Source organism: Pleurodeles waltl, chromosome 1_1 (assembly GCF_031143425.1).
Source record: "Pleurodeles waltl isolate 20211129_DDA chromosome 1_1, aPleWal1.hap1.20221129, whole genome shotgun sequence".
NCBI lineage: Eukaryota > Metazoa > Chordata > Amphibia > Caudata > Salamandridae > Pleurodeles > Pleurodeles waltl.
Genome location: NC_090436.1, coordinates 707,083,923 through 707,108,503, shown reverse-complemented (window position 1 = coordinate 707,108,503; position 24,581 = coordinate 707,083,923). Strand labels below are relative to the sequence as shown.

Here is a 24,581-nt window from a genome sequence, read left to right as displayed (position 1 = left end):
CCTCACTAAGAAGGAATGGATTGAAGAAACAGGGAAAGACCAAATATTGCAAATAATCCAGAGCAAGATTATAAATGGGTGGCTGGAAAGGGCAAAAGATGTAGAAGAACAGTTAAAAAACTACTGGAATGTCAGATTTGAACTTCATGTGACTAATGATTTAGTTATGAGAGGCGAAAGGGTAGTACCCCCTAATGCACTGAGGAACAAACTAGTTGAATTAGCACATGAGGGACATTTAGGGCGCAGTCTCACAAAAAATAAATTGCGTGCCATTTACTGGTTTCCCCAAATGGACTACGAGGTAGAAAGAGTAGTGAAGGATTGTTGTGCATGTGCAGCAAGTGATAAATCTCATGCAACACGTAGAGTTCCACTGTCCCCAGTAGAGATTCCTTTGAAGCCATGGGATAAACTTGGTCTTGATATCTTGGGTCCTATGAGTCATCTGGGGAACAAAGGTCAGTACATGTTTGTTCTAGTGGACTATCACTCACGCTGGACTATGTGCAAGATAGTTAACCAAATAACCACTAGCAAAACCATTAAATTCCTGACAGAAGCATTCATGAGAGAAGGTATCCCTAGCACATTGGTCACGGACAATGGAGTTCAGTTCACATCTGATAACATGAAAGATTTCCTTAAAAAATGGGGACTGCATCATTTCAGAACAGCATTGTACAATCCAAAAGCTAATGGGTTAGTAGAAAGAATGAACAGAGTAATTAAAGAATGTATTCAAAGGGCTAAAATTTCAGGTGTACAAGGTGACCAAGCACTTAATGAGATGCTATGGTCGTATCACAACACACCGAATTTAGTCACGGGTTTGTCACCTTTTCAATCTTTGAAGGGCAGGCAACCCGGTACTAAATTAAATCCCAATTGGCTAAAAGGGGGTGAACAAGTGCATGAACAGAGAGATGTATCTGCAGAGTGTTTCAAGCGTAATCAAAGCAAGTATGTAGAGTGGTACAATAAGAAATTTGGAGTCAAGGACAGACAATGGCGTGAAGGCCAATGGATAAGAATCAGACTTCCCAGGTACAATCCAAGTGATGGAAGCAAATTTTCTAATCCAATTAAAATAAAAGAAGTGTATCGGAACGTAGTCAGACTACAGAATGTCAAAGTATGGAGCATGGATCGTATCGTACCTTGCTATGAAGGAGAAAACAAACCAGTAGGAGAGACTGGAACCATGAACAATGCTGGTCAAGTTCCAAGTGTTCCTCAGAGAAGGATAAGTTCACGTGACCGGAGAGTTCCCATGTGGCAGAAAGACTATGTTTTCTTTCCGTGAGGGAAGGAGATATGTTATAAGTATTGTATAGAAGAGAACATCATCTGTCATTGTAAATAGTTATATATATATCTGAATATCAGCATAACATAGAGACATACAGTATGGGTTAAATATGTACATAATTCTTGCCCAGGTAGTGATAGTAGTATGTTCCGTTCACCCTAGAATGTTGGGACTTTGGAACTACCGGGAGCTTGCTATAGAATGTTGAAGGGTTTTGATCAGTGGCCTGTGAGGAGTTGAGGAATAAACATCTTTTCTCTGAGTTACCTGTGTGATTACTACACCAGGACTGACAAGTAAAGTCTTATTTTCATTTCTCGATAAAAACTGCTGGATCTTCTCTAAATTTGGCACAAACGTTTGCTAAGATAATATAATACCACTTAAAGTTCATGACCCATTACCCAATCACTTTAAAATCCCCCCCCCCAAAAAAAATCAAAAGTAAGGAGACAACAGGTCATACCCTTTCAGAATACCTTATAAGTTTTATTATTTGTGTATTGGCAAGCGCAAAACAGACAGCTCTGCACATGACGGTTACAAATTCTAACATGCCTGCACAAATGAAATTTGCCCTAAATGAATACTGTCTCACCTGTCAGGTAGTAACTCTGCAATAAAGTTTTCTACTGAGACAGCCGGCTGCTTCTCGTGGATCACTCCAGTCCGCCGCAAGCAGTCTATCCTTTCTTGGGCTCCCTGAAAAAAAAAAAAATAGCACGTTATTGTTAAAGGACACTCCATTGTGCACTTACACCACGTGTATATCCCTGTGACAATGTTACACACACACACAAACATCACACTGTAAACTAAGTCATCAATATGTGTTTGTAGACTATATTGAATGAGGTGGTTACAAAAGTATGTGGCTGTGCAAAAAAACGAAATCCCCGGGTATAAATGGAAAATAAATAAGTTAATTCCACAACTGCAAAGCAAGTGGGAAAGCAGGCTTAGCTGTGAAAGAAGTGGAGTAGAAAAGTCATGTTCTCGGATTTAACCTAAATTAGAAAATGATGGTTTTTCTAAACGTGTTTGAAAGACTATCTCATGTCAATAAGCCATTTTCCAACCAAGGTTTTCAGAGAAAATTTGTAGACTACTAGTTTGTGTGTCCATTCAGTATTAAGGGCTGCTGTTGGTTGATAGGGATGCCACATATTGTGATGTGAGGTGCATCTACTCGTAACCATTGTACCTGATGCAGCATTATTTATTGTGTGTTGCTGCGCTCCCACTACAACTGACTCACGTGCTCTATAGTTTTTTAAATGGATTTTACAAGACACAACCGTAGTTACTCTTGGCAATAAAAAAAGGCCCCCGACTCATCAAGAAAACAACATGTAGTACTTCCTGAAAACATCGCTTATTAAGTGTCTATTGAAAACATGACAGAAATAAATCCCTATATAATTGTCTTGTAAACTGCAAGGTGATCTAAAAACGGCTTCTGAGATGTACTGTGGAACAAGGATGACATCCAAGACAGATTTATGCGATTTGCTGGAAAATATTTTATCTTTATTCTGCACGTGCTGATGAGCAGACAGGTTTTGTCAGTACAGTCATTCTGAAAATAGGACGGTGTAACGCACGAAGAAAATCATATTTAGTTAGCAATTAGAGGATGTTCTATTGGACACTACAAGTCGATATCATCTTTCCAGCAAATTTTATTTTAGCGCCATCACTCTAGCAAGATTTTGGGTATTTTTTGCTAATTCTTTCTAGTTGCTGCAGCACACTACCACAATTCTGAGTTAGCATTTGATGATTATATGCATATTTGCATATAACATGTTGGAGAAAATACGTGGACATTTTCTACATAGTTGCAGCCTCCCGAGGCAATTTACTGATAACTGTTGAAGGGGACCTGTACCAAAGCCATTCTGACTTGCTCCTTCAATTACACACTTAGCCCATGAAACTATGACAACAAATGAAAGTAGATCACCTCTTCTCCTGTCATGACTGAAGATTTTCTAGATAGTTGTAGCTATCCGTCAAGCCTTATGATCTCCAATACAAATCACTGAACTATACTATGGGCCAGATTTAAAAGCATGTCTGTGTGACTAAATTTAGTTTTGGGTGCACATCAATCGATATGTTATGGCAAATTCCTTATCCTGAATCAAGCATTCAGGGATGGTGGATTTTCACACTGGTAATCATCAAATTTCTAAATACAAGTCCCACCAGCATATTAGAGTTTCCTCATTTGAAAATTTAGGTTTAAGGGACAGTATAGCGATCATCCCAAGGAGCGTCCGAGTAGACAAGTAAACACAATGATATTATCAGCTTTTGACACAACATTGATATGGAACGAAAATTGTAAGAAAGAGCAAAAGAAGCAAAAGTAAAGAGAAACATAACAGAAATTGAAGCATGATAATGGACAATTGGGCTGTATGCCATTGAAGAGAAATTGATCATGCCCCAAAGAGTTATCGAATCCTGTGTTTTCATTGATAATGTTTAGGTCAATTAAAGATTTTATGCTAATTATGTGTATTTAGGTCAACAACTGATGGAAACTGATGGGAATTAGTGGATATCAATGGTATGTGAGTTAATGTAGTTGGCAGTGGACAAGAGAGGTATGAATGGTGTGATGAGTGTAGATGTTTTTTGTTTCTAACAAGACATTGCTTGTGAAGGGATTCAGGTGCTACAAGACACAATTTTGCCTGAGAAATATTATGAAGAATTGAAATGTAATAAATGATTACATAAAAAAAGGCTTGAAGCAGTAAATGTTTAAAAAAATAAAAAATAAGATTGTTTAACATAAAATGATCAACATAGGTGGTCTGGGAGGTGCTTCTTAATTTCAAACAGTGCCTATACCACCTTCAGATCAGGATGTCCAGAGCCTACCTCAACCGCACCAAGAAAAAAGATCTACTATTCACCAAGACCTAGTCCAAGCCTGGCTTAATGGCAGGAGCCTGGACGGATTTGATTCCCAACTTTTATCCAATGCAAAATTGTAAGGAAATGCCTCCTTGGCATGGTTGCCCCCTGACTTTTTGCCTTTGCTGATGCTATGTTTACAATTGAAAGTGTGCTGAGGCCTGCTAACCAGGCCCCAGCACCAGTGTTCTTTCCCTAACCTGTACTTTTGTATCCACAATTGGCAGACCCTGGCATCCAGATAAGTCCCTTGTAACTGGTACTTCTAGTACCAAGGGCCCTGATGCCAAGGAAGGTCTCTAAGGGCTGCAGCATGTCTTATGCCACCCTGGAGACCTCTCACTCAGCACAGACACACTGCTTGCCAGCTTGTGTGTGCTAGTGAGGACAAAACGAGTAAGTCGACATGGCACTCCCCTCAGGGTGCCATGCCAGCCTCTCACTGCCTATGCAGTATAGGTAAGACACCCCTCTAGCAGGCCTTACAGCCCTAAGGCAGGGTGCACTATACCATAGGTGAGGGTACCAGTGCATGAGCATGGTACCCCTACAGTGTCTAAACAAAACCTTAGACATTGTAAGTGCAGGGTAGCCATAAGAGTATATGGTCTGGGAGTTTGTCAAACACGAACTCCACAGCACCATAATGGCTACACTGAAAACTGGGAAGTTTGGTATCAAACTTCTCAGCACAATAAATGCACACTGATGCCAGTGTACATTTTATTGCAAAATACACCCCAGAGGGCACCTTAGAGGTGCCCCCTGAAACTTAACCGACTGTCTGTGTAGGCTGACTAGTTCCAGCAGCCTGCCACACTAGAGACATGTTGCTGGCCCCATGGGGAGAGTGCCTTTGTCACTCTGAGGCCAGTAACAAAGCCTGCACTGGGTGGAGATGCTAACACCTCCCCCAGGCAGGAGCTGTAACACCTGGCGGTGAGCCTCAAAGGCTCACCCCTTTGTCACAGCCCAGCAGGGCACTCCAGCTTAGTGGAGTTGCCCGCCCCCTCCGGCCACGGCCCCCACTTTTGGCGGCAAGGCTGGAGGGAACAAAGAAAGCAACAAGGAGGAGTCACTGACCAGTCAGGACAGCCCCTAAGGTGTCCTGAGCTGAGGTGACTCTGACTTTTAGAAATCCTCCATCTTGCAGATGGAGGATTCCCCCAATAGGGTTAGGATTGTGACCCCCCTCCCCTTGGGAGGAGGCACAAAGAGGGTGTACCCACCCTCAGGGCTAGTAGCCATTGGCTACTAACCCCCCAGACCTAAACACGCCCTTAAATCTAGTATTTAAGGGCTACCCTGAACCCTAGAAAATTAGATTCCTGCAACTACAAGAAGAAGGACTGCCCAGCTGAAAACCCCTGCAGCGGAAGACCAGAAGACGACAACTGCCTTGGCTCCAGAAACTCACCGGCCTGTCTCCTGCCTTCCAAAGATCCTGCTCCAGCGACGCCTTCCAAAGGGACCAGCGACCTCGACATCCTCTGAGGACTGCCCCTGCTTCGAAAAGACAAGAAACTCCCGAGGACAGCGGACCTGCTCCAAGAAAAGCTGCAACTTTGTTTCCAGCAGCTTTAAAGAACCCTGCAAGCTCCCCGCAAGAAGCGTGAGACTTGCCACACTGCACCCGGCGACCCCGACTCGGCTGGTGGCGATCCAACACCTCAGGAGGGACCCCAGGACTACTCTGATACTGTGAGTACCAAAACCTGTCCCCCCTGAGCCCCCACAGCGCCGCCTGCAGAGGGAATCCCGAGGCTTCCCCTGACCGCGACTCTTTGAACCTAAAGTCCCGACGCCTGGGAGAGACCCTGCACCCGCAGCCCCCAGGACCTGAAGGACCGGACTTTCACTGGAGGAGTGACCCCCAGGAGTCCCTCTCCCTCGCCCAAGTGGAGGTTTCCCCGAGGAATCCCCCCCCTTGCCTGCCTGCAGCGCTGAAGAGATCCCGAGATCTCTCATAGACTAACATTGAAAACCCGACGCTTGTTTCTACACTGCACCCGGCCGCCCCCGCGCTGCTGAGGGTGAAATCTCTGTGTGGACTTGTGTCCCCCCCGGTGCCCTACAAAACCCCCCTGGTCTGCCCTCCGAAGACGCGGGTACTTACCTGCAAGCAGACCGGAACCGGGGCACCCCCTTCTCTCCATTCTAGCCTATGTGTTTTGGGCACCACTTTGAACTCTGCACCTGACCGGCCCTGAGCTGCTGGTGTGGTGACTTTGGGGTTGCTCTGAACCCCCAACGGGGACCAAGAACTAAGCCCTGTAAGTGTCTTACTTACCTGGTTAACCTAACAAATACTTACCTCCCCTAGGAACTGTGAAAATTGCACTAAGTGTCCACTTTTAAAACAGCTATTTGTCAATAACTTGAAAAGTATACATGCAATTTTGATGATTTGAAGTTCCTAAAGTACTTACCTGCAATACCTTTCGAATGAGATATTACATGTAGAATTTGAACCTGTGGTTCTTAAAATAAACTAAGAAAAGATATTTTTCTATATAAAAACCTATTGGCTGGATTTGTCTCTGAGTGTGTGTACCTCATTTATTGTCTATGTGTAGGTACAACAAATGCTTAACACTACTCCTTGGATAAGCCTACTGCTCGACCACACTACCACAAAATAGAGCATTAGTATTATCTATTTTTACCACTATTTTACCTCTAAGGGGAACCCTTGGACTCTGTGCATGCTATTCCTTACTTTGAAATAGCACATACAGAGCCAACTTCCTACAAAAATCATACAAATCCACCCTGTACATTGACCTCACCCTCAAATAACACACCAGGCCTGGTACCAACCCTCTACTAAAGAACGTGAAACCATCTTTCCTACAAAGTTAATTCAGAACTGCTGTTAAAGCCTATATACTCTTGCGTCTGGATGGTGGCAATGCCCTGCTCTAGGGCCTCCCATGCTCCACACCGGCCTTCCTTAAAGGCATCCAAAAACGCAGCAGCATGCATCATAAATGGCCCAAAGAAGTCCCTGCGTCCCTTGCCAGCAGACAACAACTGCAAAACAAACTGCATTATCTACGAAGCCATCACTACCTCACCTCTGCCCCTAACTGACAAGCTCCCCCTGTTTGAAGGATGTTGGCACATCCACAGCCAGGAACCAATCATGACAGAGACGGAGTGCAAAAAAGAAAAACAAGGCAACAGACCTTCTTCATTACATAAGCATAGGGTCAGGAATGACCTCACAGCCTTCATCAGGACTACCTCAAACACCTTCCAATTTAGGAAAGAGCTGAAGATATACCTGCTAAAAAATACTACCTCACGAGGAAGTAACAGTCCTACACTCAGATTCCCTACTAATCACTATCTGACTGCATCTTTGCCTTTATACTTTGGCATCAATCTCCTGGATTTTGGCTAGCTCTATAATATACAAATAGCACATAAATACACACAAGTCTTTTTTTTTTTTTTTTTTTTAAAGGGCACGAAAAAACCCTGTACACATACTGTCAACTTACATTACACTGTTAAGGCTAACAAACCTTCACAGGCTTAGGGAAAATGCCAGGCCAAAATTATGTTAACAGTGGGATGCCAAAATGAATGGCTATGCGTTTTACAAAGAGCATATGGGAAGCAAGGTATAGCTAACATCCGAGCAGACATTTAGGTACAAAATGAGTGTGGCCAAAGCTAGAATTTTACACAACTGACATTACCATGAAAAAGTGGATGAGAAATACAAATGAAGTGCATCCATTTATTTTGTGAAATCATGCTGTCATTCATTTAGTTTGTGATGTAGTTACAGAAAAATCGGACACTGATTTAAAAACATCCATATTGACACTGTCTAATTACAGAAGAACGATCAAAACAAAACCACAAAACTGAATTTGGCCATTAGAAAATACTTAGTTGGGAAATTACAACATATAGGAGTCTCCAACCTTTTTTGTAGTAAAAGCAACTTATGTTGATGAAAATTATGCAGAGCTATTATATTCTATATATTATTACAATTTTAAGACTGACCACATCCGACAAGTTAACATGGTTGCTTTAAATATAAACTTTTCAGTTTGTGTAGGCTGGGTTACACACAGGAGAGCTGCATATGGGTAGCTCGTGAGCTACTAGTAGCTCACAAGCTACTCGTTGGAGGCCCTTGCATAGACCAAACTGAACCACTAGCACATTAAACACCACAAAGTTTTGTTTCCTGTTTGTCAATGAGCTTAGTCCAATCAATCAAATTCTAACTCACTCAACCTGGTTTCAGTTAAAATTATTGTTTTTGCACAGGCAATTATTGTCAGGACAGCTGAAATGTACAAGCCCACCTTTAGTCCAGCAGCATACCCGACAGGCTGAGGTGCAATGTTTGACTGTCCAGCTTCTCCCATTACTACTGCCAAACCGAAGACCTCCTGAAAAGCATCGCGAATAGCAGCAACTTTCACTTCTTTGTTAGAGGTCACCACAATGTCCAGCTCACCTCCTGACCCTAAAAATCAAAAACACAAAACACAAACTTAATTTGATAAAAAGAGGAATAATAGAAGTATTACATGCTGAATAATGTTAACAAAAGGTATACCTCGATACCCCAAGTCAGGTGCAAGTGCTACACAGAAAAATAGTGTGGTCCCTATTAAAACTGTGTTTCCTGTTGCAAGGATATTATAATGTGTGGCGAAATGAGACAATAAAAGAGGCCTGGATGTTTGATTCTGGTTAGAAATGGGGTCTCTGGCTGGCAGTCAGTTTGCACTCTCTCCAAGCAGGGACCCTCACTCTAGTCAGGGTAAGGGAGATATACAGCTCAGAAACCCCCCTTAGTAGTTTGGCACAGCAGTCAGGCTTATCTCAGAGGAAATGTGTAAAGTATTTGTACAAAACACACAAAGTAATAGAAGAAAAACCACAAAAGGACTCCACACCAGTTTAGAAAAATAGCCAATATTTATCTAAATCAAACAAAACCAAAATGACAAAAATCCAAAATACACAACCAAAGGTATGAATTTTTAAAATAAAAAGTCTTAATCCAAAGAAATCAATGAATGCGTTGTTTTAGCACAAGGTACCTGGTATGCATCAAAAATAAAGCCGCAAGGGCGACAGTGCGTCAGAAAAGCAAGCGATGAGTCGATTCCTTACTCACAAGTGAAGCCGTGCATCAATTATTTTCTCGCAATGAAGGATGTGCACCGATTCCGAGTGCGCAGCCTCGGGTCCGTGTGGGGATGTTGAAGACGTTGCCGCTCAGGATCCGTGTGGGGAAATCGCAGACGCGCTGTGTGAACAGTCTGCGTTGAGAACAAGCGCTGAGTCGTTACTCCAACTGCGAGGCAGGTTCTGCGTCGAATTGTCAGCACAGCAAAGCAACAGGCAGAGTGGCAGGTCCTGCTCAAGAATCAAGCTCTTGTAATTGTCAGAGGTTCCTCCTGATCCAGAAGTTATCTAAAAAATCTGGGATTTTGGGTCCACTACTTATATTCTTTTTTGCCTTTGAAGTAGGCAAACTTCAAAAGGAAAGTCTCTGTAGTTCACAATATCCTGCCTTGCCCAAGCCTGGCCCCAAACACACTCCAGTGGGTTTGACTGCATTGTGTGAGAACAGGCACAGCCCTTTCAGGTATAAGTGTCAGCTCCTTCATCCCCACTTTAGCCCAGGAGACTCATCAGGATAGGCAGGACGCACCCCAGCTCTCTTTGTGTCACTGGTTAGTGGGAATTCACAAACAGCCCAACTGTCAGTCTGACCCAGATGTGGATTTCACAGGCAGGCATAGGCATGGAATGCTCAAGCAAGAAAATGCCCACTTTCTAAAAATGACATTTTCAAACAGACAATCTAAAAACCAACTCTACCAAAAAATATGTTTTTAAATTGTAAGTTCAGAAACCCCAAATTCTATCTCTCTATCTGCTCCCAATGGGGAAACTGCACTTAAAAGATATTTAAAGGCAGTCCCCATGTTAACCTATGAGAGAGATAGGCCTTGCTATAGTGAAAAAAGAATTTGGCAGTATTTCACTATCAGGAAATGTAGACCACATCAGTACGTCCTACCTTTTAAATACACTGCACCCTGCCCAGGGGGCTTCCCAGGGCCTACCTTAGAGGTGACTTACATGTAGTAAAAGGGAAGACTTGGGCCAGGCAAGTGGGTGCACTTGCCAGCTTGAACTGGCAATTTAAAACTGCACACACAGACACTGCAGTAGCAGGTCTGAGACCTGTTTACAGGGCTACTCATGTGGGTGGCACAATCAGTGATGCAGGCCCACTACTAGCATTTGATTTACAGGCCCTGGGCACCTCTAGTGCATTTTACTAGGGACGTACTAGTAAATCAAATATGCAAATCATGGCTAACCCATCACCGATACAAATTAGAGAGCACTTGCATTTTAGCACAGGTTAGCAGTGGTAAAGTGTCCAGAGTATCAAAACCAGCCTAAAAAAACTAGAGCACAGGATCCAAAAACAGGGGTTCAGAAGCAAAACGTACAGGGAAACCATGCCAAGAGCTGCCAGGTCTAACAATTCCAATGTCGAAAATATGAAATGATATTTAAATGAGATACTAGATTTTTTCAGAAAAGTACATTTTTTTACTTAGACATTTTAAATGTCTTAACAAGGTTAACCAAAATAGCATTTTTTTTAAATGTAAATCAGAAATTAACTAGTAGCATGGTGTTAATCAATTTCCCCGTTAGTGTTTCGGTTCAGAGAATTATGGGTTGCATACTAATGTATCCTTTTATTTTTGGTTTCATACATGTCTAAAAAGAAATAAACCTTCACTCCATTACGAACACATCGGGGAGCAGTAGCTAAACCATTGCATACAGGAATTGTGACATAGGCATTTGCCACAATGCATCAATTAAACGTGAAAGACAAAAATGCTTTGCATTTAACACGTTAGTCATTTATGTTATAGTCTTTCTTTATCGAACCCATACTGGAGTGGCACACAGTAATTATTTTACTTCATTTTGAGGTACAGTACCCTTTGTAAAAAAGAATACTTTTCCATTCAGGTCCAAATGATACCTTGAAGGGACTTCCAGCTACTCTGATGTGCTTGAGGTGCCCTATTGAGGGGTGTAACCAGATCCAAAGAACCTTGCCTCCGTCATTAAAATCTCCGAGCCCTCTAGTCTAGCTCTTTCCATATAATATTCTTCAGTTAAGGACCGCTGTTGAACCTTCCTATACCAATGTCTAACCTGTGGCATTTGCAGCTGGAGACAGTGAACTGGTGTTTTTCTATTTGCTAGTAAAAGACTCAACATTTCCAAGTTAGATCTCTACAAAACTCATTAATTGTACAAAAGGTTTGCAGTCCTTATTTACTGCAGAGTCAAGTTCCACAGAGAAAACCTTTTTAAATCCTTGTGAATGTAGCCTGAAATGTGTGAACTTGTGAAGAACAAAGCTTTACTTTAACCGAAGCTCAGAATAGGAAGATCTTGGTAGATATTTCAGAGGTTTTGAATTCAAGAAGGCAGTGAGATAACACCCGTATCCGAAAACTGGGCTCAGTAAGCCAGGATCCAGCAGAGCAAAATTCTTTGACATACTTTTAGTGGGGCTGGTACAGCCAAGGACAGGAGTGTTAATAAACTGGCTTGGAAGACCAATATCACACTGAGGGCATTATAGGGGAAAGGAGCAGTGAATACATGAATGGCAAGAATAAAGGTGTTCTACTGCTGAAAGACAAAATGTAGATATACAAATATCTTTATCAGGCTAGACCAGTTGAAGAAACCTGGTCACGCCCTTGAAACGAACTGCCACATATTCCAAATCCAATTCAGCAGATGACAAAAAGAAGTTGATGGTTGTATGGCCTTTTCTTGGGGTCACAGGTAGCACCGGCCAGTCCTTAAGGGCAAAGGGGGCACCGCCCTACCCACATTTCCCCCCCCCCCCACACACATAAACAGTGTCTGTCAGGCTGAGGTAAGGTCAGCTTGACAGACACTCTATGTTCAGGTCAGTCAGCCAAGTGCTATATATGTGCTAAATGCACAGGTGCCTGGCAAAACACCTTGAGGCCTTCCCCATCGTGACACAGTGGAGCACAAATTGATAGCCTAGGACAAGGGTGCTTCACTTTTAAGTCCTGAAGTGCCCAAGGGTCAATGTTTCATTACTCTGAGACAATATCTTTGACAGTACACCACAGTTTTTAACTTCTATTTTGTCTGTAAATTGTTTGAATTTGATCTTACGTGTTTGGAGCATTTTTAACATTACGTTTTGGCAGCCTTAAATGAGTAGCCAATTTTTCCCTGCAAGGTTAGCCGGCTAGTCTCAATGCACGGGAGTTGGGGCATCAAGGGAAAAGAGGATGTGAGCAGGGTCGAGGCACGAATGCACCACTGGTGTGCCCAAAGGCTGCACCCAGCCCCATTCCCACTGCAGCCTGTACCAGCCACCTGTTGGCTTCAGTCCATTCGATCAGTAGTCTCTAAAACAAATTCTTAGCATACTATCGTTATGTCAGAGTAAATGGGACTTGACTCAAACTGTGGGCGCTGTATCTTGTATACACTGTAAACAGACATTTGGAGTCTACTACTCACTTTCTGGGGGACTTATTAACATAAAATCCCATCCTACTTTTTATCCGTAACTGAGTCCTGGGTTCAGCCGTGGTCTAATCTAGATATCTGTAGTGCACTGCCGCCTGGCTCTGCATTTCTCAGATGGGATAGGGCTGAGGGGCATGACGGAGGCTTAGCTATTATTTTCCGGTAGTCCTTAAATTTTAGCACTTTTGAGTTGGATAACCTAAGCGGGGCTGAGAGTCTGGGTTTCTGTTTTAGAATCAGCCACTCACAGTCTTTTGCTGGAGGTTTAATATATCGCCCTCTGGGACCTTGTGTCAGATTTTTGGGCACTTCAGGTGATGCTCTTGCACCACTACTCCAGTATGCGAACTTCACCTCATTAGGTGCCTTCAACTGTCATTTTGATGAACTGGAGAACCCAGACACTAAAAATCTGGGAGAAATTTTAACAATATAAAGGGCCTGATTACAACTTTGGAGGAGGTGTTAATCCGTCCCAAAAGTGACGGATATACCACCAGCCGTATTACGAGTCCATTATATCCTTTGGAACTCCTAATACGGCTGGTGGTATGTCCGTCACTTTACCATCACTTTTGGGACGGATTAACACCTCCTCCAAAGTTGTAATCAGGCCCTAAGTCTCTCCCGACTAATGAATGGCCCCACTCATGCTGCTGGCCATACTCTTGACTGGATTTTCAGTAACTTCCCTCTGTTAGTCCCTGGGGAGCCTTTCGTCCAGGAGTGGTCAGATCACTGGATGGTTCCCTTAAAGCTAACAACGGATGCCAGTCCCCTAGTCAACTCTCAACCTGATCAGAATCTTTCCAGTAAATTAAGGAAAATCACTAATTATAATTTATCTACACAGTTGGTTACGACCTCCCCCTTCTCTGAGGGGAAGGTTACTGGAAGATCTTGACTCATTTAACCACTGGATTCTGAATACCATGAATGAGTTAATACCCATTTTCCATCTTTGTAAAGGCCGGCCTACTCCAGCTTCCCTGTGGCATAAGACAGAGCTAGCCAAAGAAAAATTGCATTGTAAGCAACTAGCATGTAAATGGCGCTCTGCTTATAAATCTGAAGACCTCAACCTGTTCAAGTAGGCCCAGAAATCTTATCATAAACAGATTAGGAACACAAAAGAAGTTTATTTTAAGTCCAAAGTTGAACAAAATAAATTTGACCCCAAATTTTTTAAAACAAAAACATTTCTAAATCTTTTCTGCAACCTAACCTTTTATTGACGGATATTCTCCCTTCTCAGGCTGTGTGTTGAAGAAAAAATTCAAAAGATCCAACAGGGCTTTGATGCTGATTGACCCGAACCTGTTCAGCTACATGGAGATATGATGAATGCCCAGTTCTCTCAATTTTTCCTATCAGTTCTCAGCCTATTTATTTTTTACAATCACAGCAAGCTATTTTATCATGCAAATCAGGCTTTCCTCGAGATCCATGCCCACCGGCTATATTGCACAAGGCTATTGACACTGTGAACACGGTGATAAATCAGAGATTAAATCTGGCCAAAGCTCCAGGACCATGGAAAGTGGTAATGGATAAAACAAGTTTTAAAAAGCCTCTGGCTAATACTTCAATCTTGGCCTATTTCAGACTCATTTCGTTGCTCCCAGCACTAGATAACATTCTAGAAAAAATAGTAATGCCCAACTGACTATTTGGAAAACTCCAAAGCACTACATGTCTGTCAATCTGGTTTTAGATCCATGCACTTTACTGAGTCGGCTCTGCTAGAAGCCTCAAACACCATTAGGATGCCACTGGATTGTGATAACGCTGTTCTGATCCTACTGGATCTATAAGCAGTGTTTGATAATATTTCTCGTTTTATTCTGCTCCAGCAGCTTCTAGATATTGGCATTTCTGACAAGGCCTGGACTTTGCTTAGATCTTTTTGACTGATAAAAAACAATTAGCAGCCATTGGTCACTATGCCTCGAAAGAAAAATCCCTTGCAACTGGCGTTCCACAGGGCTCATCACTTAGCCCTTCTTTATTTAATATTTATTTGGCCACTTTGATCAAGTGTTTTGCAATTGCAACTATTTCCTATGCAAAGACACTCAACTGATCCTGTCCTAGGACAAGGGCTCTTTTAGGTCCGAACAGAATAAAAAAAAAAAAAAATTTAAAAACATTTGGGGGATAGAAAAAAACATCTAAAATGCAACACTGACAAGACAGAAATTCTATTGCTCTCGAAGTTAAATCTGTTTTCTCCCTTGACGTGGTGGACAGACTCTGTGGCTCCTCCTCCCACAGTTGAAGTCGCAAAAAATTTGGGAGTTAAATTTGATAATGCGCTCACCTTTCAACCACAAGTACTATCAGTAGGTGGAATGTGGTTTTCATTGAACACTTTTTTAAAAAGGTTCTTTAACTCCACCCCTAGCTGCCAGGAAAACTGACTTTTTCTCCGATAGCACTGAGGTTGGATTATTGCAACAGTCTGTATGCAGGGACCTCTAAACAACTGCTTCACAAATTCCAGATGGTCCAACATTCAGCTGCCAGACTGGTGCTTAAACTGTCCAAACATAGCTCTGCTGCTAAAGCACTTAGAGATCTTCATTGGTTACTGATTTTTAGATTCTGGTTTTGGTTTTCAGAGCCTTTCACGCTACAGACCCTAAATATCTAACTGATAGGTTCTGCCATAATAGGACTCGGAGGACACCTAGATTGTCCAAAGCTAATTTGTTAAAACCTCCCTTGTTCAGATTTAAAATTCAAGGATGCAAATCATTCATGGTTTCGGGAGCCAAAGCATGTTTATTATGCTTTTTTGTAAAAAATAATCTAGTTTAGTCCTTAGACATATTGGTGAGCTGCGGGCAATAGTTTAGAGCGTATTGTCTGAGCTTCTTTCCAAGGCACTTCAGGTGTGGAAGGAGAGTTTGCCAGAACGTTATCAGTCTGAAAATAGAGCTTTGATGTCTATTGTTAAAAACAGGTTTATCAATAACCGGTCACCAGGGATAGTATCAGTGTAGGGAGAGTAACAATAATGAAGTTTAACAATGTTTAGGACGAAGATTTTGTTTATTATGATTTATTATTTTCCCACTGGCCTGACTTTTATATGAAAAAAATGTGTGCTCCATGTCTCCTTTTTGTTCACTGCATTTCCAGAAGATGACTGTGTCTACAAGCCCTGGGGGTGCATAATTTCCTTGCGGTCCTGAAAGCATTATTAATTTGCCAGAACTTTCAGAGGAAAATGTTGGCGAATGACTAAGATTCTATACTTGTGTCCATATTTCTGCTGAGACTGAAATTAAGTTTAAAGCAAGTGCGGTTTCATGTGTCTTGTGTACTCTAATTTAATTTAGATTTTTTTTTGCTAGGGATTTATATATTCTTGTTGCTGTATGTTCTTGCAGAGGAGTTGCTTTTTAGTTAGGTGGGGGAGGTGAGGAGCACACATTTCCCCAGTTTGTTCACAACTACCTTTAAGGAGAGTAGGCTGTAGAAGTCTATGTTATTTATTCTGTATTTCTGTTGTACAACAGGGTCCCTGGATCATTAATGTAAATGCTACCTTTGTTTGCCATCTTACCAGAAGAGGAGTTTGCCCTCTACTTTGTTAACTGGTTTGTACGTGTATGAAGAGTATAGGGACTGCCAGATTTAGTTTTTTAGTTTCTGGTCTGGAGCTTTGAGAGCTTCAGAGGTATTTCTAATGATGTTTAAGGAGTGTTTGCCTTTCATCTTTTTCATAGTTAGACAAGATTATGGTTTGATAAGATGCATAAATTCGTATTCTTTGTGCAGCTGTAATGATGAAAAGCTGCACTCTGACTGGAATCAATTAGACATTTGTCTTATTAGACAAAGGTGCAAATGTCTTGTAAATTAGCACCTCCTAAATACTTGCTTTGTCTTATCTTGGGGAGAGATATTCTCGTTTTTTTATTTCTATATTGGGTCATTAATACATATGTCTATTGTTTTGTATAAGAACACAGAGTTGGAGCAGAAACATTCTAGTGACAACATTTGTTTGAGGAGCGATCATCATCATCATCTTAATGCATTCTATTCGGTGCCTACCATGATACATACTTAAGTGACTAGTTTCCTAGTTTGGTATTTATTTTCCTAATAGTGGACTTTTCATTACAGAGTAAAGAGTCCTATACTGTCTTACTAAATTGGATGGCTAAGTAATTAATTTGTTTGCTCTGCCATCTTTGACCTGTCTGACCCAATATCGACTGGATGCAGTGATGGTTTACAGGAAACACTTCATTTACTTTCATGTTTGAGTAGCCAGACTCCTGTGTGCAAGTTTATATTAGGTGATATTTTGGGAACTGCCACTTCAATATCCCCTGAGAAAACCAGGACATTGCCTGGGTATGCAGCCACTTTCTGCGTGCCAGAGGAAACTAGGGTTCTTTCAATTTTGGGGTTGGATCTTCTAGCAACTAAAAGGGGTTCTACAGCTAACAGAGGTGAAAGCTGGTATTCATGTGTGGTGATTTGTGCTAAGAGAAAGTCTTCAGACAAAGTAGCACTGTTTTTTTATTCTGGCCGTGGTTTGGCCATAAAGTTCAAAGACCATATGTTCAAAATAATCTCCCAGTCCTAATTTGCAGAGTGCTAAAAGCACTGTGTCCATGACACCTTCTCGAAGTTCTTTCTGTTTGTCCAGCGCCACATTCAGTGATGGGGAAATCAAGCAATTTAGCCGTATCCAATGTGTTTATGAATCATTTGATTTTACTGCGAGTTAGACTTCCTTTAGAAAAAAAAAATATGGTCAGGATCGACTAGTCTGTTCAGAACTTTGCCACAACAACGTAACATTTGGAAATCTATCTCGTTCGTATTATCCTACACTCAAACACTTAGCAAAAACTTTATCATAATATTATATTAAAACTAAACATGTGTTGATCCAAAAGACAAAAGCTGGTATTTTTGTTTGGTGACGTGTCATAGCAAAGTGTTTTGACAAAGTAGCCTTTTCCCTCATTGTTTCACTTGTTTGGGCATAAAGTGCAAAGACTAGATGTTCAAATTAATTTCCCAGTCCGAATTTGCAGAGGGCTAAACGCAAAATATCCTCGACACCTTATTAAAAAAGTCTTTCTCTATGTCCAGCAACGTACTCAGTGATTGGAACTCAAGCAATTTAGCCTTAATCAATGTGTGTCTGAATTATCTAATATTGCTGGAAGCGTCTCTTTGTTTAAAAAAACCACTTTTGGTCAGGATGGACTAATCTGTTCATAACTTTTTCAAATTTAGCATCCAAAATGATTGCGTAAATGGTATAATTGACAATGATTAGAGAAATTAAGCTTTAATGTTTTGTTTTCAATTAGTCCTTGCCTAACTTTTGAATGACTACTGATGATCCTCTAATGGCATCTGCATCACTAAAGTGATGGCACAGTTTTTAAATATATTTTAGTAGGAATAGTTGAACTTTCTTGTAAAAGTTAGCTGGAACCATATCAATCCCTGTGGACTCACCACTTTTAGGTGATGTAATTGCTTGAGTTATTTCAGACCTGGCAATTGGATAATTTAGGCTCTCGAGTCCAATGTCAAAGGTTGCGAGTGTTAATTTGTGTAGATATTTTTCACAGTCTTTGTATGCAAATTCAACGTTTGAGCTACACAGTTTCAAATAAAACTCCAGGAAAGTATTAAGAACGGACCAAGTATTGGTTTTGAGTTTCCCTCTAGAATTCTTTATTGCTGCCATCTACGCACTCTTTTGTGAAGCTTTAAGATAGTTTGCTTAAGTTGCCTACCTTATTTCCTAACTATGATTTCTTTGCTTTACTGCATAACGTCTTTAATTGTGCTCTTTTGCTAATAAATGTACTTTATTTTGTACTTCAGATTTTTCAATTTGTCTAGAACAGAGGATACTTTATAATGTGCAAGTGTACTTTCTATTGTTGATATAATTTTTAGTCTTGTTTTTTGCAGCCACAATGTTTATCATGACACCCCTTAGGCTTGCCTTTATAGGTTCCTAAACAGTGTCAGTTAAGGAAAGGTTGTCGCCATTTTCGCTGAAATTGCCTTGTATAGCTAAAAGTAGTTGGTTTTTTTTCAAAACACTGTTCACTCTTCTTTGTTTATCCCCATGTTTTTGTACCTGTTGTGATTTGGATATATTTTAATCTATGGAGATGACAGCTTGATCAGAAATGATTATGAGTTCAATGTTTGGGTTTTCTGTGATAGAGGAGAGAATGCCATTAGTTAATATTCAATCCTTGTGAATGTGTTATGAGGGTGAAAGCAGAAAGTACATTCTTGCCCATAAGATTGCGTAGAGGCCTTGTGTTGTTGGGGTTGTAAAATATGTATATATGTTTCATCTGTATGTGGGATCTATTCAGTCTGTATTTTCGTGATGATATTCTGTCTAGTGTACCATCCCAGAGAAGCCTGAAATCTCCAAGTATCATGCTTCAAGTCCAGGGAATCTTAATCATTTTCCTATACAGGTTTATCCAAAACCATCTCCTCTAGGGGCATAACTGTTTATTTACGCATCTACATGTATACAGTATTTCTACAGCGTGAACCTAGCCAAAAGCAGTGGAGCAATGTATATGGTAAAAGGAAGGTTTAAAGTTGGCGAGTAATATGAGAGGAAGCTGGTTTTTGGACGGTAAATGTATTGTGATGTAGTGTTCTTTAAAGAGGTGATTCTTCAATGTTCTCCTACATTGGAGCACTCTAGGGGTAGTCTTGTTGGATACGGAGGTTTTTTGTTCCAGATCCTGAGGGCACAGATGGAAAAGACTTGTTTTGAATTGTATACACTTCTTAGTCTGCAGTCTGATCGTGTCCAGGCTGTGGGTGTGCTGAGAACCACCAGAGATGGTGTGTTTGTCTACAAGATAAGCGGGGGTGCTGATTGTGATTGCTTTGTAAATAAGGCAGTTGGTTTGAAGATGTTGTGGACTGGCAAGCCGAGCCAATGGAAATCCATCAGGGTCGGGATGATGCAATCATATTTCTTCAGGCCGTGAGTGAAACCTGCTGCACTGTATATGGTGGCCTAAAGGGCTGCCAGCTTGGACTTTGGAAGCCATGAGTAGGGCATTCCTATCATACAAATGCGAGCGCACAAGGACTTAATCAGCAGTTCTAAAATCGCTTTCTGGAACAAATAGTTTGACTTTCTTCACAAGGCAGTCTGTTTTTTTTTTTTTTTGCAATGTGTTCCTTGAGGAAGAGGCTGGTGTTCAGGATGAATCCAAGTAATTTGATAGTCGCTGAAAGCTGGGGTTTAGAGCTGCCAAGGTTCATGTCATTGAGCCAGGATTAATATTCTTGGTAAATAATAGGAATTCTGTCTTAGGCTGAGCTTCAGGCAGGCATTGTACATCCAGGTCTGAGTGATGTGCAAGCAGTATTTGAGATTGTGGATGTCTGAAACAGAGGAGACTTTCAATTAGAGCTGTGTATTATCAGCATATTGGTGATTCTTGATACTGTCGTCTGTGAGTAGAGCACTAGGTGGCTCCATCTAAAGGTTAAAGAAGACAGAGAACAAGTATGCACTCAAGTTATAAAAAAATCGGTGTCATGTGGCGTCCCTCAAGGTTCCATACGGTCTCCTATCTTTCTGTCTTTTGGCAACAAGGTATCCGCCTTCATTGTTGTGTGTACTAGGCACTGCAAAAGTCTGATTTCTTCACAGATAGCTTGACTACCACGTTTTTCTTTTTACTCGCTAGTGAGCATGCAGGTCCTCAATTTACTGGAGTTCACATGAAGCTGGCCTGTACCAAACACCTGAACATACACCAACTTAAAAAAAATACAAACATATTTGGGCACTGTGTTCAGAGTTATAGTTAAAGGTATATTTCAGCAAGAAGGAAACCTGCTGCTGAAACAAATAAGTTACAGTCTGATAGCCAACGCCTTAGAATTTCAAATGGTAAACTACCAAATTGTCAAAATGAATGAATATTTTCATGGACGTCATTTAGTGGTCGCAGTTGCAGCTCCTGCCTTGCCCCTTAGGAGCCCTGGCACTACCTTTGCGACCCTGGACCTCAGGTGTCAAAATCAGTGCCAAGAACACAGGGGTGGTTCTGCGTTCATGAGTATCTGCCCATTTTGAATTATACGAATAGTTAATAATAATACTGTATTATTCATTACTAGTGTAATGAAAAATGGAGTACAAATTTCGACCTTTAGTGGCAACCGTGGTAAGTAAAAAATAGTTTTAAATGTATGTTCTAGGAGTGCTTAAGTGAGAGAACGTGCATATGAATGACCAAGTGTGTCTCTATGTGGAAGTTTACGTAAAGTGAGTGAGAATCAAGTGACAGGTAGTGAGTGAGTGTGTGAGATTAAGCCTCAGGTTTTCTATTCTTTGATGCAAGGCAACGTTGAATCAAAGATGTTGAGCTGCCTTGAGTCAAAGGGAGAGAAAAAGAAATGTGCCATATCTACAAAGATATAGTGCATTTTTTCTCCCCAAGCGCTGGCACGCATAGTGCAAGGGTATATGCCTTCTCTGAAGCATAGGTTTTGCACTAGAAGGGGTTCCTTCCAGTACAAAAACTATAATGTAAGACTTTTCCCACCATATGTGTGTTGTACATGCAAAGTTGGGAAAACGATAAGAAATGAAAACATTTCTCCTCATTACTCCTGCCTTGAAGAGGCATGATATTTTGGCACAAATTCCTGGCTGAGAATCAAGTGACAGGTAGTGAGTGAGTGTATGAGATTAAGCCTCAGGTTTTCTATTCTTTGATGCAAGGCAACGTTGAATCAAAGATGTTGAGCTGCCTTGAGTCAAAGGGAGAGAAAAATAAATGTGCCATATCTACAAAGATATAGTGCATTTTTTCTCCCCAAGCGCTGGCACGCATAGTGCAAGGGTATATGCCTTCTCTGAAGCATAGGTTTTGCACTAGAAGGGGTTCCTTCCAGTACAAAAAAAACTATAATGTAAGACTTTTCCCACCATATGTGTGTTGTACATGCAAAGTTGGGAAAACGATAAGAAATGAAAACATTTCTCCTCATTACTCCTGCCTTGAAGAGGCATGATATTTTGGCACAAATTCCTGGCTACCAATGTTTGTTAAAAAAGGATTCACATCAAAACCCATGACTAGCTGCATAGGAACGCTTCTGCGTCACCCATAGAACGCCCTATTGATACAAGAATAACGCAAAGCAACACATAGCACAACTTTGTGTTACTCTGGGATATTATCTTACCAAAATCCTCAATTGGTATGATGCTAGGGTTATGTGACATGTCTTCCGGAAAATGTCAGTATATGATGTCACTTCCTGTGATGTCATTAAGGTCAAAGGGTATGTGATGTGACTTCCGCAACCCCTGGTATTTTGGTGAACCCTTTAGGAGTACAACATTAACCAACCACTTGTAACTAATAACTTACTTTAAAAAAATGATGCCAGAATGGACCATCTGAACTGGGAGTAAGTGGAGTAATCCAAACAGAGCTCATCTAATTAGTAAATGACAGCAGGTTGCCTTCACAAGACATATTAGCAGTGAAGCATTAAGAAGAATCTTGGGTCACTAAATGTAAGCTAGAGTAGCAAATAAAGTAGGTACTCTCACCTTATTGACCAAGTAACCACTCACAATATGTCTGACAAAACGCTTTATATATAATGAGTAGAACAGGATAAGAAATTCCCTTATTGCTATCCGGCAGCCATATAAGACATGTCTGAAAAATTAAAGACAAGTTGAACTGATAAAACGAGCACCTAGAAGGAAAAGGTATAGAGGCAACCAATAGTACAGTGTGTAGTCTTCCCAGACTCTTGTCATTTAATGCCCCATCTGTGTATGTGATAGATGGCTTTCCTTTAATGAGTTATTTACAATCTGCAGGTTCCCACTTAAGTCTTGAATTGAGCTTGAAAGCCTTTTCTTGGGATCACAGTGACTTTTGCGTAATACTCAGGAATAACAATTTTGACATCATTCCATGAGCCAGACTCCAGTTTCTTCATTAGACACTGTGTTGTCTCTTTATGTGGATACCATAAGGGTCTGACTATATGAGGTCTAGGCTGTTTCATTGTGGCTACTAGACTTGATGGGATTATGTGCACTCTTTCTCAAAGTATTTATCAAAGGTTATTCCTAGAACTTGTGGGATCCAATTTTCCAGGAGGGTTGCGCATGATGTCACCTCCATTTCTGCAGCCTAAGAAAGAATAAAGACCCTCTCTAAAATGTCAGTTTTTGAGCTTTGTAACTTTTCTTTAGCACCAGTCACCTTTCTTGGTTAGCTGTACTGTTTCTGCAAAATGCTCTTCATATCTTCAACTGGCTGATCCTTGATTCAGCCACCGATATTCTTGTTGATAGGTCTCAAAGGTCCTTATACAGGACTTGCATTTCACATTGCAAAAGGTCAGTGTTCCTTTTTGTGCTTTGGGTAAGGTCATGCACAGTGGAAAGCTTTTGTAAGATTAATTACCCGTTCACATTTGTATCCTGTTTTCCACCAATCGTTGGATCAGGTACGGGATATTTCTGGTTTGGTTCTTGTCTTGACTTGACTTCTTTGTTGTCTTTGGTATACATCTCCCTTGAATCCGCAATTGTTGTAATTTCTAATTTATTTATGGATGGAAGATCGGGGTGGCTTGTGCTTACTCAGCAGAACACAATTCTTCATATAATCAACCGAGCAAATCTGCATTTGGGACAATATTTTGATATGCTGGATATGTCTAGTGAGCATTATAGGTCTATTGGTGCTATTGGCAGAGTTGGTCTCAATGCCCAATTGAGAGATTGAAGTTTTAAGGTTTGCTTCATTTTGTATTTAATTGACAGTTGTAGGAAGTTGGCTCTGTATGCACTATTTCAAAGTAAGGAATAGTATGCACAGAGTCCAAGGGTTCCCCTTAGAGGTAAGATAGTGGCAAAAAGAGATAATACTAATGCTCTATTTTGTGGTAGTGTGGTCGAGCAGTAGGCTTATCAAAGGAGTAGTGTTAAGCATTTGTTGTACATACACACAGGCAATAAATGAGGAACACACACTCAGATACAAATCCAGCCAATAGGTTTTGTTATAGAAAAATATCTTTTCTTAGTTTATTTTAAGAACCACATGTTCAAATTCTACATGTAATATCTCATTTGAAAGGTATTGCAGGTAAGTACTTTAGGAACTTTGAATCATTACATTAGCATGTATACTTTTTACATAAAACACAATAAGCTGTTTTAAAAGTGGACACAGTGCAATTTTCACAGTTCCTGGGGGAGGTAAGTTTTTGTTAGTTTTGTCAGGTAAGTAAATCACTTACAAGTCTCAGGTTTGGGTCCAAGGTAGCCCACCGTTGGGGGTTCAGAGCAACCCCAAAGTTACCACACCAGCAGCTCAGGGCCGGTCAGGTGCAGAGGTCAAAGAGGTGCCCAAAACGCATAGGCTTCAATGGAGAGAAGGGGGTGCCCCGGTTCCGGTCTGCCAGCAGGCAAGTACACGCGTCTTCGGAGGGCAGACCAGGGGGGTTTTGTAGGGCACCGGGGGGGACACAAGTCAGCACAAAAAGTACACCCTCAGCAGCGCGGGGGCGGCCGGGTGCAGTGTGCAAATACGTGTCGGGTTTTCAATGGTTTTCAATGAGTGATCAAGGGATCTCTTCAGCGTCGCAGGCAGGCAAGGGGGGGGCTCCTCGGGGTAGCCACCACCTGGGCAAGGGAGAG

General features: G+C 41.3%; 1 protein-coding gene across 1 annotated transcript in view; it reads right to left on the bottom strand.

The window, feature by feature from the left end:
- PRRC1 (proline rich coiled-coil 1) overlaps nt 1–24,581 on the bottom strand; it is a 181,651-nt gene that overhangs the window by 36,900 nt on the left and 120,170 nt on the right. The window contains exons 5-6 of the mRNA XM_069227286.1: nt 8,575–8,738; nt 1,911–2,014 (exon numbers count right to left, since the gene is read on the bottom strand). Coding sequence (XP_069083387.1) covers nt 1,911–2,014; nt 8,575–8,738 — 268 coding nt within the window. The remainder of the gene's footprint in view (nt 1–1,910; nt 2,015–8,574; nt 8,739–24,581) is intronic.